At 35.2% G+C, this 17081-nt stretch overlaps 1 protein-coding gene across 13 annotated transcripts in view; it reads right to left on the bottom strand.

Moving 5' to 3' along the window:
- LOC145316173 (basement membrane-specific heparan sulfate proteoglycan core protein-like) overlaps positions 1-17081 on the bottom strand; it is a 130801-nt gene that overhangs the window by 87934 nt on the left and 25786 nt on the right. For 10 of the 13 annotated variants that reach the window (XM_080156505.1, XM_080156506.1, XM_080156508.1 and 7 more), the window contains 21 exons: positions 15945-16058; positions 15319-15432; positions 14329-14442; positions 13971-14084; positions 13072-13185; positions 12447-12560; positions 11794-11936; positions 11218-11368; positions 10489-10622; positions 10132-10210; positions 6269-6354; positions 5808-5859; positions 5218-5365; positions 4658-4761; positions 4053-4274; positions 3246-3748; positions 2814-2956; positions 2351-2455; positions 1812-1978; positions 1236-1318; positions 490-592 (listed from right to left, as the gene is read on the bottom strand). In XM_080156505.1, coding sequence (XP_080012631.1) covers positions 490-592; positions 1236-1318; positions 1812-1978; positions 2351-2455; positions 2814-2956; positions 3246-3748; positions 4053-4274; positions 4658-4761; positions 5218-5365; positions 5808-5859; positions 6269-6354; positions 10132-10210; positions 10489-10622; positions 11218-11368; positions 11794-11936; positions 12447-12560; positions 13072-13185; positions 13971-14084; positions 14329-14442; positions 15319-15432; positions 15945-16058 — 2907 coding nt within the window. Of the gene's footprint in view, positions 1-489; positions 593-1235; positions 1319-1811; positions 1979-2350; positions 2456-2813; positions 2957-3245; positions 3749-4052; positions 4275-4657; positions 4762-5217; positions 5366-5807; positions 5860-6268; positions 6355-7313; positions 7568-10131; positions 10211-10488; positions 10623-11217; positions 11369-11793; positions 11937-12446; positions 12561-13071; positions 13186-13970; positions 14085-14328; positions 14443-15318; positions 15433-15944; positions 16059-17081 lie in introns of those variants that run through there. The other 3 variants (XM_080156507.1, XM_080156509.1, XM_080156518.1) reach the window with 3 other exon arrangements.

The following is a 17081-nucleotide window of genomic DNA, read 5'->3' as shown; positions in this document are numbered from 1 at the left end:
GATTGTCAAATTATTTCAACTAGCAATGCTCTCTCATTATAATTTTGCCTTTAATTAAATTGAAGTTCAAAATTTACTTTTTTCTGTCCCATAACTTCTTGTTTATTAAAAAGGCGGAGATATTTAAATGGTTTGATTGATAATAATACATCTAATAAAACGCCACTACAAGTGTTAATTATTTTACCAACTGTTTATAATACGATGTAATTTAATAAGTACCTCTGTTTATCTGAACCTGCTGAAAGTAATATGAAATAAAATTTAAAACAAAAAATATCAATAACAGAATATCCAAATTTCGTTTAACCCTAAAACGGACAATTAGACGTGCCTTAAAATTTATCAAGAACTGATGTCATTTATCAAATTCAAAAGTTATCCATTTCCTTTTTTTGAAATAAAGTTTAAGGCACGTAACATCTAACATAAAATTATCCCCAAAATATAAACTATAGTTCTTAATATATATATATAGATTAATTTTACCTGGATTACAGGATCCTCCAGGTACAGCTGGATTTCCATAATAACCTGGAGCACAATCTCCACATCTCCTACCTTCATATCCTGGGCTGCAGTCACAAGTTATCTACAAAACAAATTATTTGTTTACCAGCTGATACGCCCCTAGGGGCATAAGACTGTAGAGTGGGAGTGCAAGTGGACCCAACACGTTTAATCATTTTTAAAAAAAGCAAGGATTGATTTTTCCAATAGTAATATATCTATGGTTAAAACCTTTCCTGAAACTGTAAGACACCTGTCTATAAAGAAAAATCATATCAGTCCTTCATATTAACGAGTTAACAAGTTCCTTCGTTGCACGCGAATTCAGACAAGCATCCTGTTACTTTTCTATAGGCATAATGGGAGGCACCACTCGTAATCTAATTATCTAGTAGTAGCAAATTTTAAAACATTATAGAAAGCCAATAATCCATATATGATTATCTTTTTAGAAAAAGGTTTTAGTCCAAATTACAATTAATATCAATTTATTCTTGATATTTAAATATCTTTTACCGGTATTTGATAAAAAATTCTATCTATTTTTTCAAATTTTCGCTCATTTCTATTGCAGTTGCCTAGAACTTTATTGGTATTTTCAGATTTTGCAACGACCAACCCAAGTTAAGAAAGTACCAGACCATGCAAAAAATTATGCAAAATTGGGTAATAATAATTTTTGTATGCTAATGTTGAAACACACATATATCTATCTATCTATCTACCTGTCCATCTGTATCAATGGAGCATGTGCGACCAAACTGGTTTGAGGGGGTGGTCAGTGGACAGGGGCATACATCACATTCACCTGAATGATTAGATAGATTCATCAAGGAGGGAGGGGACATTGGGCTGTTTATTACACTAGTCCCTAAAGTTATAATATAACGTTTTCATATACGTTGGATTAACAACTTTAGAGCTTTTATTGAATTTTGATTGGTTGGTTCATTAAGTTGAGTGTCCACATGTTTCAGCCACTCATTGAAATCTACGGAAGGAATAATTTTGTGTATCATCATTGGGTATGTACGGTAATTTATCGGCCATTTTCTTACCCCATTATATCCATGTAGATTTGTACAAGCATCTATGTAATTCCTTGTATATTTTCATTAATTAACTTTTTAATCAGTTGTAAACGAAGCTCATAAAAAAACATACGTACGTCATACAATGCAATTGACCAATGATAGGCCAATACACAGACTAAATTACTAAATACATTTTAATTGACCAATGGTGGGCGAGTTTGACGTCATTTTTAATAGGCACTATAAAAAGTTTGCAATGGATCTTACCTGAAACTGGGTTCAGGTATTGTCCAGCTTGACATTGTTGTTGGCGGAAACACCTGCCATCCTCCGTCCTGGTGAAACCTGGAGCACATGACTCACAGCTGAGACCTGTATATCCTGGTGGACAGATACACTGCTCAACATCAAAGTTCAGACCCTGGCCAGTGTTGCTGAAAAAATAAGTTGATGAAAGTTTACGAAATAAGTTTGTACTAAAATTTTTTTTGATAATGGCTTCAAAATCGATTGATATCCGTAGGATTAGAACCAGGTTAATCAGCCAAACCAGTTTATAGCATAATATAACACAAAAATATTAAAACAAAAATCAGTAAATGAAAACCAGTTTTGTTAGCTCGGGCCTTCGCCCCCTCTAGGCTAACATGAGTATGCCTATGAAGAAATTGTAATTGGGGGACATACCCCATATTTGGAGTGAAAAAACTACAAATAACAATTTATCAATTTGAAGATAGAAGACACAACAGACAGACTGACAGCCTAGATCTTCCTTAGTTTTCTCTCCAAAAGAAATACTATACCTGACATCTAATGTATCCATTTGTATATTAGAAACAGTTGTATCTATTAGGTTATCATCAAACTGTTGCGCTCTCAATAATATCTGCTCTACATCAGATAAAACACTAGAAAGTAAAAATAAATATTAAAGTTTCCGTAAAACATAGGTCTTTCTTTCAGAGCCTGAACGATTGACAACCCTTCCAAGAAATTTGTGTGATACATAGGATAGTTATTTTAATAACAATTTGTAGCCCCTACGAGGTGTTTGTAGTCCCAAGTTTTATAATAACGATTTATCATTCGTTGGCTTAACAACTTTTGGGACCTTTATTTATCTGTTGGTTCAGTAAGTGTCTCAACCACTAATCGTAATCTACTGAAGGAGTTATTGTGTGTATCTTCATTAGAAATTTTCCTATCCCTTTAGATCCGTCGGTCCATTTTCGGTAAAAGAAAGTGAAATAGCCAGAAAATATTTACCTGAGAATTTGGTTCCTGGTGGCCAGATTTTTCTTCTGGAAGTCAGTGAACCATTGTCCTTGCCAGAGCCGTATCTCTATTTTGTTTTCTGTTCGTGGCCGCGGTGAAGTTTTTGGATAATGAACTAACAAAATACCATTGCCCTAAAAAATGTAATTGTCTCATTTTGATAGTTTTCTGCAAGTCGCATCGTATTATAGGCAGATTTCCACGGCTATTAAATGAAAAATTATATGATTAAAACCTGTTTTGCTAGTCCTACAGGGACGAATGCCAAGGCTAATAAAACATGTATTAATATTGTGATTTTCATTGTACTATTCGTGGATTTTTTATCATGGCTGAGTACCGGTTCTTATCCTGCGGATATTAATCGGTTTCGAAGCCAGTCTGGAAAATTAGTTCTTTTGATTTAAAATGCAATCTTTATACCTGTAGAACAACTTGAGGAGCATCTATTAGAGAACCTTCTCCAGAAAATGACAAGGAATATCTAATGAAACCTCCATAGCTTTTTATAATGTTTCCAGAGTAGGGTGATGGCAAAGCAAAGTATGGGACACCCCTCTCTGTCACAGCCACGGAGGATGAATACAACCTCTGGCTTGTCTCCGACTCACGGGACACAGAGAAGTCGCGGGTTTTGTATTGTGACACCGTGGATGTTCTTGTGTTGACACTGACCAGCTGGAATATTGCTGCTGGCGGCGGCAGCACAGCACGGGACATGTCAGCACTGGTGCACTGGTCTGTCAGTCCGGAGCACCAGCACTGCAGGCATTCATCTGGAGTTATGGCGCCACGGTTGAAGGTGCCCCGGGGGCAAACGGCCTCCCCGGAGACAACAACAATTGCGTCCTGTCCGGGTTGACCGCATCCAGCTGAGCCAGCAAAACAGGAGCCCATGCTGTTAATAGCCTCACATGAGTATGCACCTAGCAAAATAAAAATTTACTTTAACATTCTCATATTAATTTTTACATTATAATTTTTTATTCTAAAGAATCCACATATAAAAATAACAGGATGTTTATCTGTGTGGTTGTCTGTACTTCTGAATCTCACCAACCACTGAACCGATATGGTTCTCCTTTACAATGTTGCTCTCATAGGTCCCATGGGGAAGGGTACCACTTCTCTCCCAAAAGAAATCGCTACTAAAAGAAAATGACCCTCCAAGAATTTTTTTTTGTATAATTGAAATTTGGGGATAACCGCTAGTTATAGATAATTTAATACCTGAATCTTCTTTCATTGCATTTGGACACGTCAAGACACCGAAAGCTCTATTCCCAGCCTGCTCTGTGCTTGTCATACTGCACTTGTCCGGGGTGTGGCCCCAGTTCAATCTCCAGACAATCTCTGGGGTGGGGATGCCCGTGGCGGTACAATTGATCACAAAGGTGTAGGTATAGTTGACCGGAACGGCGGGTGGTGGTGATATTATGATCACAGGGGACACTAAATACAAAAATGTGAAAAATGTGGGGGGAAAAACAAAAATATATGATTGTTTAGAAAATCTTTTTTAAAATTTATGTAATTTATTTTCATGAACCTTGATGCCGGCCGTTTCAAGTCTGATTAGGCGTTTGACAAAAAGGGAATTAATCTACATTTTCTATTATACTAGTTTGCAGTTCAATTGCTAGTAAAATAATACATAAACCTATTATATAAAGTAGTAAAGGTTTTTTGTTTGTTTGATAACATCTTGTTGACCACTGAACTGACTGAATTATAATTTTTACGAATCTCCAAGTAGGTCCAGGGATGATCTATCCTATTTTTCTGACTCATCCCTTTCCCTTACAATGCCCACAGTATTAAAAAATTGTACTTACTGCATCCAATTTCATCAGACTGGTCCTGGCAGTCATTTTCACCATCACAATGGAAAGATTTTGGAATGCACTGGTTGCGAGACGCACACTCCCACTCATAATACCTTAACAAAAATATACAAAAAAAAAACTATGATTGATACCAGGGATCGGAAGCCGCGCGTAAGCCGCGTGTAAGCCTCAGTGAAATCGTCATTTTATCACTATAAAATTTAGCTGGATGTATAAAACCGTCTCTTTAGTAGACAATCCTTTTTTCAAAAATTTCTTTTTCTGCTCACAAGCAGGTTTAAAACTGAGGCTTATGCGCGGCTGAGGCGCGGCTTCCGAACCCTGATTGATACGAAGCAAACCTTTTGCATATGACATTTCTATATATATTAACATTTTTATAAGGAGTTGTCAGCCGCAGCTGCATCCCTTTCTTAGCAATCCTTAGCAGTGACAGCAACCGCAAATCTAAAAATTTAGTGAGGCCAGAAAGATAACAGCCTGCTGCCAATTTAACACTTATTAGAAATCTGTAGCCGAAGACGCGGCCTGATGAATATATAACTGACCTGCACGTTTCCTCTGGAGTATTCTCCTGGCAGCCAGTCTCATCAGATCCGTCCCCGCAGTCATCATCGCCGTCACACAGCCACGTCTTCAGCACACACTTCTTGTTAGTGCACTGGTACTCGTTCGGCTCACAGCGGTTCTCCGGCCCTTAACAAAATTATGGTATTAATATTTAGAATAGTGGCCTGTATGAAAACAATGTGCAAATACACATAACTGCATATTTCTAACTACTAGAAAAATTCATTTTTCAAAACAACTACCGATGTAAAATTAGGGGTATGTGCGTAAGACCAACAACAAACGAACAATTACTTTATTTCTTTATTTTAGTATCCGTGCAAACTGTGAAAAATTTCGAGTTGTTAAAATTTCCTGATTTTTAGGAGGTTTTAAAATACGATTATACTTCAAAAGAGTTAGATTACTTCAATCCAAAGAGTAGATTTTATGTTTATAATCTCTGATTAGTTAACATCTAAACTTTTTTCTCGAGTTATTCTGATTGTTTTTAATAATTATAACTCCTTAACATAATTATGATGTTCAAGTTTAATAAAGAAAATATATTGACAAAAATATAACTTACTACATCCAGATTCATCTGACCCATCTGAACAATCTGGTCGGCCATCACAAACCTAAATTGTATATTTTATTTTTAGTCGTTAGTCACAAAACGAAAACTTCAGTTTTTTTTAGCTTGAGGCCTTCAGCAGGGGTCCGAGGATAAATTGGGAGGGGGGGGGGGGGAGTGAAGTCGACCATTTTCATTTTGTTTTAAAAACAAAAACAAAAACAATTATGGGGGAGTCAATTTTTCTCGAGGCTATTTCTCTTCGGAGGGTGGTGGTACCCTCTCTCAAATTAGTTATGAACCTTCCCAGGAACTTTGATAAGCTACATTGTAAAGGAGAACCATATCGGTACAGAAAGATATCCTGTTACTTTTATATAAGGAAATTGTACTAAAGAGAGTTTATCAGACGGAGAGACAAAGAGAAGTATCGCATCAGTTCTGAAAATTATATCATTATATGTGATTTTTACCTGTGATCTTTCAATACATTGTCCATTGTTACATGTGGCTTCGTAGCTCTGACATATTACAGGAGGGGAGTATGTTGGAATTATAACTATAAAATATAATATAGTTTATAATTATTATATGAAGCCTAATAGCTCTGACATATTACAGGAGGGGAGTATGTTGGAATTATAACTATAAAATATTATATAGTTTATAATTATTATATGAAGCCTAATAGCTCTGACATATTACAGGAGGGGAGTATGTTGGAATTAATTAATTAATTTTGGAAAAGGTAAAGTTTTCTAGATTTCTCCTGGTAGGGTGATGGTACCCTCCCCAAAAATAGTTATAAATCTTTCCAGGACCTGTAAGAAGCTACCCTGTAAAGGAGAACCATATCGGTTCAGCGGTTAGCGAGATTCTTCGATACAAAAAGACAGACAGACATCCTGTTACTTTATTATAAGGATTACATGTAGCTTCATAGCTCTGACATTACACTGAAGTGGGTTAAGCATATAACGAATTATTATGATCAAGTTCTAGTAAAAAAATGCCCTATCATCTATTGGTGGACCAAATAGAAAACTTTTTAAATCCTTATTTTAGGTTAAATAAGGGTAAGAAATGCCCCGCAAGGCTGTTGGTGGCCCACATTCGCTTCTCACTAGTGCTTTAAATAGTTTATTTTGATTTTGGAAGAATGAAAGTGTCGGAGTCTTCCTACAAACTGCCTATCGAGCACTTAATCCCTCAGCTTGTTTTTTAAATAATTTGAAAGTAAGGTTTGGAGACAGTTTTTTCTAAATCTTTTATCTAATCCCAAGTGGGGGTGGGGGCTAACCCGGCGGTACCAACCTGCTCTATCCCAACCTTGAAGGACCACCCAGTCCCAAATATAACCTAATCTAACCTGACTTAAAGTTAAAAAAAATCGTAAAACTAGCCCCTCACGAATTTTAATATTTATTTCAAAAAAAGTTATAGAAGGTCTATGCTCAACAAGGCACCTTGAGGAAAAAATCCACGAAGTCCATAGGTTGGGCAAATTAAATATTTAACCTTGTGCAAATATATAATTGGTACATAGAACCACAAGCAGACCAATATCTGCCCATCCCATAATAATCACTATTTAAATCACCAAGACAGAATCACTAATCACAGAAGTTAAAAATAAACATATGAGTTATTTTCCTTGTTTTTGTATTTATTGCAAAGTAAGAAGTTAAACTGTAATGTATCTATGTATAAAAATAAAATAAAAATGTAAACAGGCTTACAGACAGTTGAAACTAAAATCACATTTCTTCTTCTAATACACTGGGCGTGCATGCAGGGAGGGAGGGGACATTGGACTGTTTATTACACTAGTCCCCAATGTTTTATGATAACGTTTTCTTAATTGTTGGCTTAACAACTTTTGGGACTTTCATTGAGTTTTGGTTGGTTTATTCAGTTGAATATCCAAACGTTTTAACCACTTATTGTAATCTACAGAAGGGGTAATTTTGTGTATCATCATTGGGTATGAACATCAATTTTTCGGCTATTGTCTTATCCCTTTAGATCCCTGAAGTATTAAGAGTATGAACAAGAATAATAACTTACAAGAGAAGCGAATAGCAATATAAATTAATAAAACTAATATATAGAGGACACCTAAAATTATCAAAAAATTACAATAAAAAAACATAAAAGAACGATAAGGTCCAATGAATTACGAACAAACAGATACACCTATTTATAAGTTTACTTTGCTACTAACAAAACGTATAATTCATACTATTTATGAATCAACAATTTTATAAAAATGTACATAAAAATTAATTTTTATAGTTAAACAATCATTCATTAAGAAATTAAAATACCTTATATCAAATTTTATAAAAATTTAAAGATTGAAAATTTATATCCCAAAATTTCGGACATTTTGATTTTATTGAAAAAGAAACATCTATACTATACTTAAACTTTTAATATCTCAAATAGCACAATTGCACACCAGCGAGGAAGATCAAATAATATAAATCTTAAATTCATATTTTATTATCTTTATGACTAAATTTACAGCTCGGCAGCTATGCAACAGAAGTATTCATCTGCCCTTTTATAGTATTTTCCAGTTTGGCTTTGAAACCAACTACTATACGTTGGATTCAAAGCCATACTGAAAAAACGTGTGCAGCATCGTGTTATAGACAATTTTCCAAGAATATTAAAATGTAAAATCAGAATATCAATACCAATTTTGTTACCACGGGCCTTCGGCCCCTGGGGGCTTACAAAACTGGGTTTAATCTCATAACTTTTCATTTTAATATCCGCGGAAAGCTGTCTGTAATACATTGCAATAAATCTATTTTTTGATAGCGGTGTATTTATCTGCACTACACAGCAGTTTTTTAAGAGACAGCTACCCTAGTCACAACAAATGGCGGCTAATCATATCTTTAGCAATTTAGCCAAAACTGCTTAGTTTTTAAACATGGCGGTTACACACCCCCATGCATTGGGAAAACCTAGTATCTTATAATTGATAAAGATAAGAAAATGTAAGCATATTATAGTTGCTCCAGGCACATGGGCTTGACTATGTAATATGTGCATTTTTTAAAAGCAAATCTTTTCTATATTAATATTGGTCTGTTAAGTTAATCAAGTTTGGCAATATAACTATCTTTTTAAGCGCCACAAAACTAAAAGTAAAATTGTAAAGATATTAATAGTATGGTTTCGATTATCCACTGGATTAGAACCAGTTCTCTGCAGCCATACTGAAAAATCATAAAAAGTATCGTATTACAGACAATTTTTCACGAATATTCAAAAGTAATAAAATAAAAACAGGCCTTTATCTTTTAATTTTTAATTTTATTATCCTTGGAAAGCTGTCTATAATACGATGCAAGACATAACTATTAAGTGCAGCTATCAAATACACAGCTCTAAAATGTTGCTATCCTTTATTTGCAGAAAGGAAAACCCATTTAATTTAGTTATAATCATTTCTAGTTTCACATAAAGCGATAATTCTTGGAATTTTATTACATTTCTGCATTTTCATTCAATTATTCAATCTACAAAGATCTATTATTATATGAACTTTTATAAATTAGATTGAAGAATTTATTTTTTTTATTCGAAATTTTTCTTTTAGAATTAAGTCATTTACGACATTTATATCATTTGAGGGAATTGGGGAAAAGGGTTAAATAGTGTCTGTAAAAAGTAGCATACTGCCGAGCCCTGAATAATAGCCTAAACCATGAGCATGATATTAATCTATATAACTTCTATGGAGAGAATACACATTAAAGTCTTATTTTGTTGTATCTATAAACCAAATCTTTCTTATTAAATGCATGTTTTTGCTGACAACGTACTGTAGACAACAACGAACCCTATGATTGTACGACCTTTGTCAGGAAGTCCTAACTGTACATGTTTATGTTTATTTGGTCAAGGCATTCCCCCTCAAATATCTATAAATGTCGAGACCCTGACATTGCAAAGGTAGGAATTATTTTTATCATCTTTAGTTATAACGCAGTGTTAGGCCTAGATTCTAAAGACATAAATTGTACTACTTTTTATATAACTAAAAGGTACGCCCCCTAGAAGCATCTAGGGACACTTAAAGTGAGAAGGGAAAATCGGCCACACCCCATTTTCAATTTGAATTTTAAAAAGAAACATTTAAAAAAAGATACTTAATTTTTTATTGGGAAAAGTGGAGATACCCTCCCCCCAAATACTTTTAAAAATCTTCCCTGGGCCTAAAAAGAGCTTTACTGTATAGGAGAATCATATCGATTCAACGGTTAGCGATGGCCTTCGCTACAGAAAAAAAGCTTACTACTTTACATAATTAGATTACCTTCTTCTACTCTGAGGTATACAGATATTTCAGCTTTGTAATCCAGAGCATAGCAAACATATGTTCCACTGTCCATCAACTAAAAGAATTTTTTCACTTTGGGATATATTAAATTTTAACATTCTTCCCAATTACACAGTAAAAATGCATTTTTTGTCATAGAGCACTAGAAAGATTAGCTTTAAAATTATTTGATGTTTTCATTTGATGATATTTATTCTCATTATCTTTCAGTTCAAAGATATTTTCTCTCAATGTATTTTTAAATATATTAAAACATAATCTTAATGGAATGTTTATTTTGTTTTCTGCAATATTTCCTGGTATCCTGTGGCCGCCGAGCACTAATACACTTACCTGAATGTTCGGCATTTCCAACCTTCCCTCCAGATTTCTAGAACCTTGTGGCAGCTGGAGGCCATTGCCTCGCTTCCATCCAACTCTGGCCCGAAGGGTTCCCTCGTCCCTACATTGGAAAACAACCTCTCGGCCTTAAAATAATAATCATTATCAAACAGTACTTTTCATGCATTTTCTTAAATACTCATTTTCAAGACTTACAAAATTCTATCTATTTTTTTTATTTTAACTTTCATTATTATTTCTTTCTCTCTATCTCTCATAGATTGAATCTAGTTACTAGTATTACTTATTTTTATCTTCTCTGCTGTAATGAAAAATTTGCTTATCGAACAACATATCAATAACTTTTGGGCAAAATTATCAAATTAGCCATAAGTAAAATTTGTCTTTCAATAATAAAAAAAATTAACTGTATAATTAGGTTCAGCGCAATGTTTTAATTTGAATATTTTATTTGCTGTACCATCGCATTGTATTAAAAATAGCTTTCCGCGGGTATAAAAATGTACAATCATAAAACAAAACCAGTTTCGCAGCCACGAGATGGCGAAGGGACAAGCTAACAAAACTGGTTTTAATTTTATGATAATGATTGTACATTTTTACTTTCGTAGAAAACTGGATATAATACGAAGCGATACATGATTTTTAAGTATGGCTTAGAACCGGCTCTAATCCAGCATATATTAATCGGTTCGAAGCAATACTGGAAATATCATTCACCTTGAACTATAGTCTGTTCCACAGGATATACTCTGAGATTAATATCTCCAGGTTGAACAATACTACAGTTCTGTTCATCTGACCCATCTGAACAGTCTTGTCTGCCATCACACCTCTGTCTCTCTAGCACACACTCACCAACTGTTACACACTAGAAGGGATATAGAGATACGGAAAGTGTCATGTGTGACGTAATAAAAATACATCTAAATCCATCTCTTTTTTAGAGGTTTCCTTTCCCACTTCTCCTCTCACCCTTCCTTTTAAGTGGTATTTTTTTGATGTCACACCTGACAATTTCCGTATCTCCAAGGGAGATAGTTAGGGCTTTTATTGGAACCTTTTTTTTAACTTTCTATTTCGATAAAATATTTATTTGGATCCCATAAGCAGCCTTACCATTACGGGACACAATTCTTTCAGGGCTTTTCAAAGCTTCAGAAAAATTATTTTAATATAGCCTTTCAAACACAGATAAAAGAATGAGACAAAAAATGACGGGAAAGGTTTTTTTTAACTGAATTAGTTTTCTCAAAGGTTTAAATATATTTTTAAAAATTGACATTTCTTGAATACCTTAAACTCTGTCATCCTGCAGGATCCACACTCTGCCAGGGCTTCGTCCTCGCCATTAGGGCAGTCAGGTACCCCGTTACATTGTTTCCAGCTCTCTATACACTTACCACTCTGGGCACACGTAAAGTATCCAGATCTGCACCCTAAAAAATCAAATATATAAATTTAAAGTGCCTATAAAAAATGACGTCATACAATACAAATGACCAATGATAGGCCAATACATAGACTAAATTTCAAATGGCAGACCAGTATACATTTTAATTGACAAATGGTAGGCTATTATGACATGAGTTTTTCTAGGCACTATAAAAAGCTTCAAAAATCAATACTTAAAAATCCAAATAACTGAAAACTACCAGGACTAAAGCTTTCAATAGCGCCTAGAAAAAATGATGTCAATTGGTCAATTATAATGTATACTGGCCTGCCAGTATACATTATAACCAGGGGTCTATAGGGATAAGACAATGGCCGATATATTGATGTACGCTCATAATAAACCGTTGAAATGTTTAGATACTCAACTTAATCAATCAACCAATCAAAATTGAATAAAAGTCCTCAAATTTGTCAATAAGTAAGCGTTATCATAAAACTTTGGGGACCAGTGTAATAAACAGCTCAATATCCCCTGCCTCCCTGAGACTTACCACAGTTGAATTCATCAGATTGATCCTGGCAGTCAGCATACCCGTCACAGAGTTTCTCCAGACCCACACAGTGAGGCATTCCAGACAAACAGGTGTACTCAGTCGCAGAACAAACTATCACAAATATAAAAGTAATAGGATGTCTATCTGTGTCTCGCTAACAGCTAAAACTGAAAAGTTTCTCCTTTAAAGTTAAATTTCTCATTGTATTGGTTTAAAACTAAACCAAGAAAAAATGACCATCAACTCCCCTTATAAAAAAAACATTTCTTTTACCTTTTCTTTTTAGAGTCGATTTGAAACTGAAAGCGAGGGCCAATGCACAAACGGCTAACGTACGAACATAGTCAGTTATAGAGTAAAAGCAAAATTAATCATCAAAAAATTATCATCTATCTTCAATAACTTCCGAGAAAATAACATATCGTTGTGAACGAAGCTCTATTTAGTGTCTATACAAATGACCAATGATAGGCTGATACACAGACTAAATTACCAATGGCAAGCCAGTATACATTGAAATAGTAGGCCAGTATAAGGTCATTTTTTACAGGCAATATAAAAAGCTTCGTTGTCATCTAACTGATTGTTATAGAGTAGCTACGCTGCTCAAAAATGGACTTACAGCAGTCAAGTTCATCAGAGCCGTCCTGGCAGTCCAGCCTGTTGTCACACTTGCGACCAGCATCAATACAAACAGGAGAACCCGAGCCACATTTGAACTCGGAATCTTTGCAACCTACACAAATGGATGTAGAATATGCATGGTTATTATAAAAGGGGGGAAAATGTCACCAATTTAGATTTCTAACATGGACATCACGTATTGGTCAGTTCGTCTACAAATTTCACTTTAATGAATGAAAATCGGATTCAACATCCAAGTACTAATATTTGGATTCAACCTACACAAGTTAAAGTTTAGAAATCGATTAAATCCAGTCCAGGTATAAGGTATAGCCAACTAGCGATAAATGTAAAATAATATTTGAGGGGCAGATAAAAAACTATTTTTATGAATTAATTCATATTTTGGTTCAAGCTCAGTTCAGTCGACTTTTCTTTATTTATTAATTATGTTTTCCAAAAAACTTAACCGAGAATTTGGACACCCTCTTTAAACTAATATTGAGGTGGGTGTATTATAAACAAACAGCGTTATCTTGGAGTTGGGGAGTAGTTACACCCCTCTGGGTGTCTGTCTACCCTGTACATAATCAAATAAAAGTAAATTGACGCGCAAAGTGTGCAAATCTATTTTCACGCCCCCTCAAATTTAAGTGAATTGTAACTTTTACCTTGTAGCCCCCTTGGCTATTTTGAGGGGGGTGGACCTCCCTTAATTCTGGAAAAATACAACTTATGAGGATTTATTACAACTACAAAAATCAATTTCCAATATTGTCTTGTCTTTTTGTCTAAAAAGCCTTGTATTTGCACTAAATATTTAAACCTTACCTTACCTCGTAAGGTCGGGACCCCTTCGATTTCTAAGCGATCATCTAGATAATATTTGAACCTTACCGCAATCTCTTTCATCAGATCCATCTTGGCAATGATTGACTCCATCACAAGTATCTTCTAGATCAACACATCTGGGCAGACCAGCTGAACAACTAAACTCTCTCTCACTGCAAGCTAAAATATTTTCAACATTAACATTTGTTAAAAGCGAAACTTTTATATAATTAGGATCGGTCCGTTCGCCAGTCCGTATCGGATAGCTCTTATCGTTAATTCGGGCATCTTAAAATAAACCTATTGATTCAAACTTGGCGATTTAATCCTAAAATGCTGCATTCCCTTTCAGCCTAAAACTGTCTATAATACGATGCAATACTTATTACAACTTCACTAAATATTCTTTAAATAAAATCTTGACCTGGACAGTCCAGTTCATCAGTTCCATCCGGACAGTCCTTTTGATTGTCACACCTCTTACTGATAGGTATACAGACACCAGCCTCGCACTGCCATTCGTCAGCTTTGCACAAATCTATTCAGAGTATAAAAGTAACAGGATGTCTATGTGTGTTTGTGTGCGTCTGTCTGTCTGTAGCTAAGGATCTCGCCAACTATTGAACCAATATGGTCCTCCTTTAGAGCGTTCGACAAGGCACTTTGAGTATAAATATGAAATTAATGGGTCCATCACCCCATGTTGACGTCATTACATCAGTTAGAATCTGATTTGACAATAGTTCAACTCAAGTAAGTCCAAGCCCTTTATATTTTAGCGGGTGGGGGGAATTGGGGGGGGGGGGGGGGGGGGTGGTAAAAATGACGCGCGAAGCACGCCTAAATTTTTTCCCTCTCTAATAAAAATGTGTACCCTCGTCATAGACGTCCAAGCTTTTTTTTTTTTGGGGGGGGGGTAAAAAATTTAGTTTACCCCCTCTTAAATGGTTGGGGGTGCCTACGGCACCCCCAGGGTAGGGGTAAATTTTAAAGGGGGGGGGGGGGTAAAATGAAAAAAATTGTTTGGGGGGGGGGGGGGTAATCACCCCATTGCCCCCCCCCCCTTGGACGTCTATGACCCTCGTAGTAAAATTTATATTTTTTTTTGGAAAACATCCATTAACAACCTTTTAATACACAAAAACTTAAACAGAGACAAAACAAGAATATAAAAACACACAATTTTTAAAAGCATAGCTATTCTACAAATATAAATCAGTACTCTGCAGCCACGCGTCAGTCGCCTGTAAGCCTTAAGGAAATTAACCTTCTACAATTTTTTAAAAATCAGCTGGAAGTATAAAACTGACCCAAAATACGGCAATCCTTTTTTTCAAAAACTTTATAAAAGCTTCCAAATAGGTTAAAATTTAAGGCTTAGTCGCGGCTGCCGAGCCCTGATATAAATACTTACTACAATCCCTTTCGTCCGCAGCGTCTATACAGTCATAGTGACCATTACAGATAAGACTGGCGGATATACACCTGCCATCTCCACAGATGAATTGACCAGTCTCGCAATTTTGTCCTGAGTGTTACGTGACTGTCAGTTTAGTATATCCAGGGAAGAGCTGGAAAATGTCATATGTGACGTCATATAAATACGTCAAGAAAAGGAGGGATGAGAGGGGGAGTGGGAAAGGACACTCCAAAAAAGAAGTGGATTTAGACTTATATTTATGACGTAACACATGACACTTTCCAGTACTTTATGGGTTAGTAACACAAAATACAAATTCAGAAATATCAAGTCATCCACACAAAGTTTCTCTTTTTGGGGCTAATGTAACCAATATTCAGGTGTAAAAATTCATTTTGAAATTAATTAAAAATAAGGTGGTATGGGTTAGTTTTTTTAACAAGCATATAACCTATGGGCGCCTATACCTAGGGAAGGGCTTTGGGGGAAATCGCAAAATTTTAAATTAATAAAGAGATATAAACATGTTTTTGTTTTGTAGCAAATATAAAATTATAGTTAGTTATAATGTAAAATGAACAAAAATACAAACAAACATAAAATAAATGTTAAATACATACTTGGACAATTAAGTTCATCTTCTCTGTCTAAACAATCATATTCCCCATCACAGATATTACTCGAGGGTATGCATCTGCCATCCATACACTTCAGGTTAGGATACACACACAGCCCTGCGGGGATAAATATTAACATAATAATACATCTGCCATCCTTACATTTCAGGTTAGGATACACACACAGCCCTGCGGGGATAAATATTAACATAACAATACATCTGCCATCCATACACTTTAGGTTAGGATACACACACAACCCTGCGGGGATAAATATTAACATAATAATACATCTGCCATCTATACACTTCAGGTTAGGATACACACACAGCCCTGCGGGGATAAATATTAACATAATAATACATCTGCCATCTATACACTTCAGGTTAGGATACACACACAGCCCTGCGGGGATAAATATTAACATAATAATACATCTGCCATCCATACACTTCAGGTTAAGATACACACACAGCCCTGCAGGGATAAATATTAACATAATAATACATCTGCCATCCATACACTTCAGGTGAGGATACACACACAGCCCTGCGGGGATAAATATTAACATAATAATACATCTGCCATCCATACACTTCAGGTGAGGATACACACACAGCCTTGCGGGGATAAATATTAACATAATAATACATCTGCCATCCATACACTTCAGGTTAAGATACACACAAAGCCCTGCGGGGATAAACATTAACATAATAAAAAGCAGGGCTCGGAGGCCGCGCGTCAGCATCATATAAGCCTCAGGAAAATCAACCTTATACAATTTCAAAAATTAGCTGGAAGTCTATACCTGACTCAAATTTGGAAATCCCTTCTTCCAAAAAAAATTTCGAAGCATTTTAACGGGTTTAATATTTGAGGCTTAGTCGCATCTGACACGCGGCTGCCGAGCCCTGATAAAAAGGACAATATACACACCCATCTAGACAAATTAATTAACAATAATATATTCTTGTGTATGAATAGGCTTTCTTAGTCCACTAAGCTTTAAAATTAAAGGAGCAATATTTAAAGCTAAAGTAAACAGATTCATGTTTGCTGGGTTAAAGCCAGTTCTGAGCCATACTGAAAAATCATGTATTCTATCGTATTTTACATTTCCAATTACGCGAAAAATTG

Source organism: Acartia tonsa, chromosome 4 (assembly GCF_053477335.1).
Source record: "Acartia tonsa isolate MP-2025a chromosome 4, ASM5347733v1, whole genome shotgun sequence".
Lineage (NCBI taxonomy): Eukaryota > Metazoa > Arthropoda > Copepoda > Calanoida > Acartiidae > Acartia > Acartia tonsa.
Note: the sequence above shows the minus strand (reverse complement) of the source record. Positions and strands in the feature narration are given on the sequence as shown.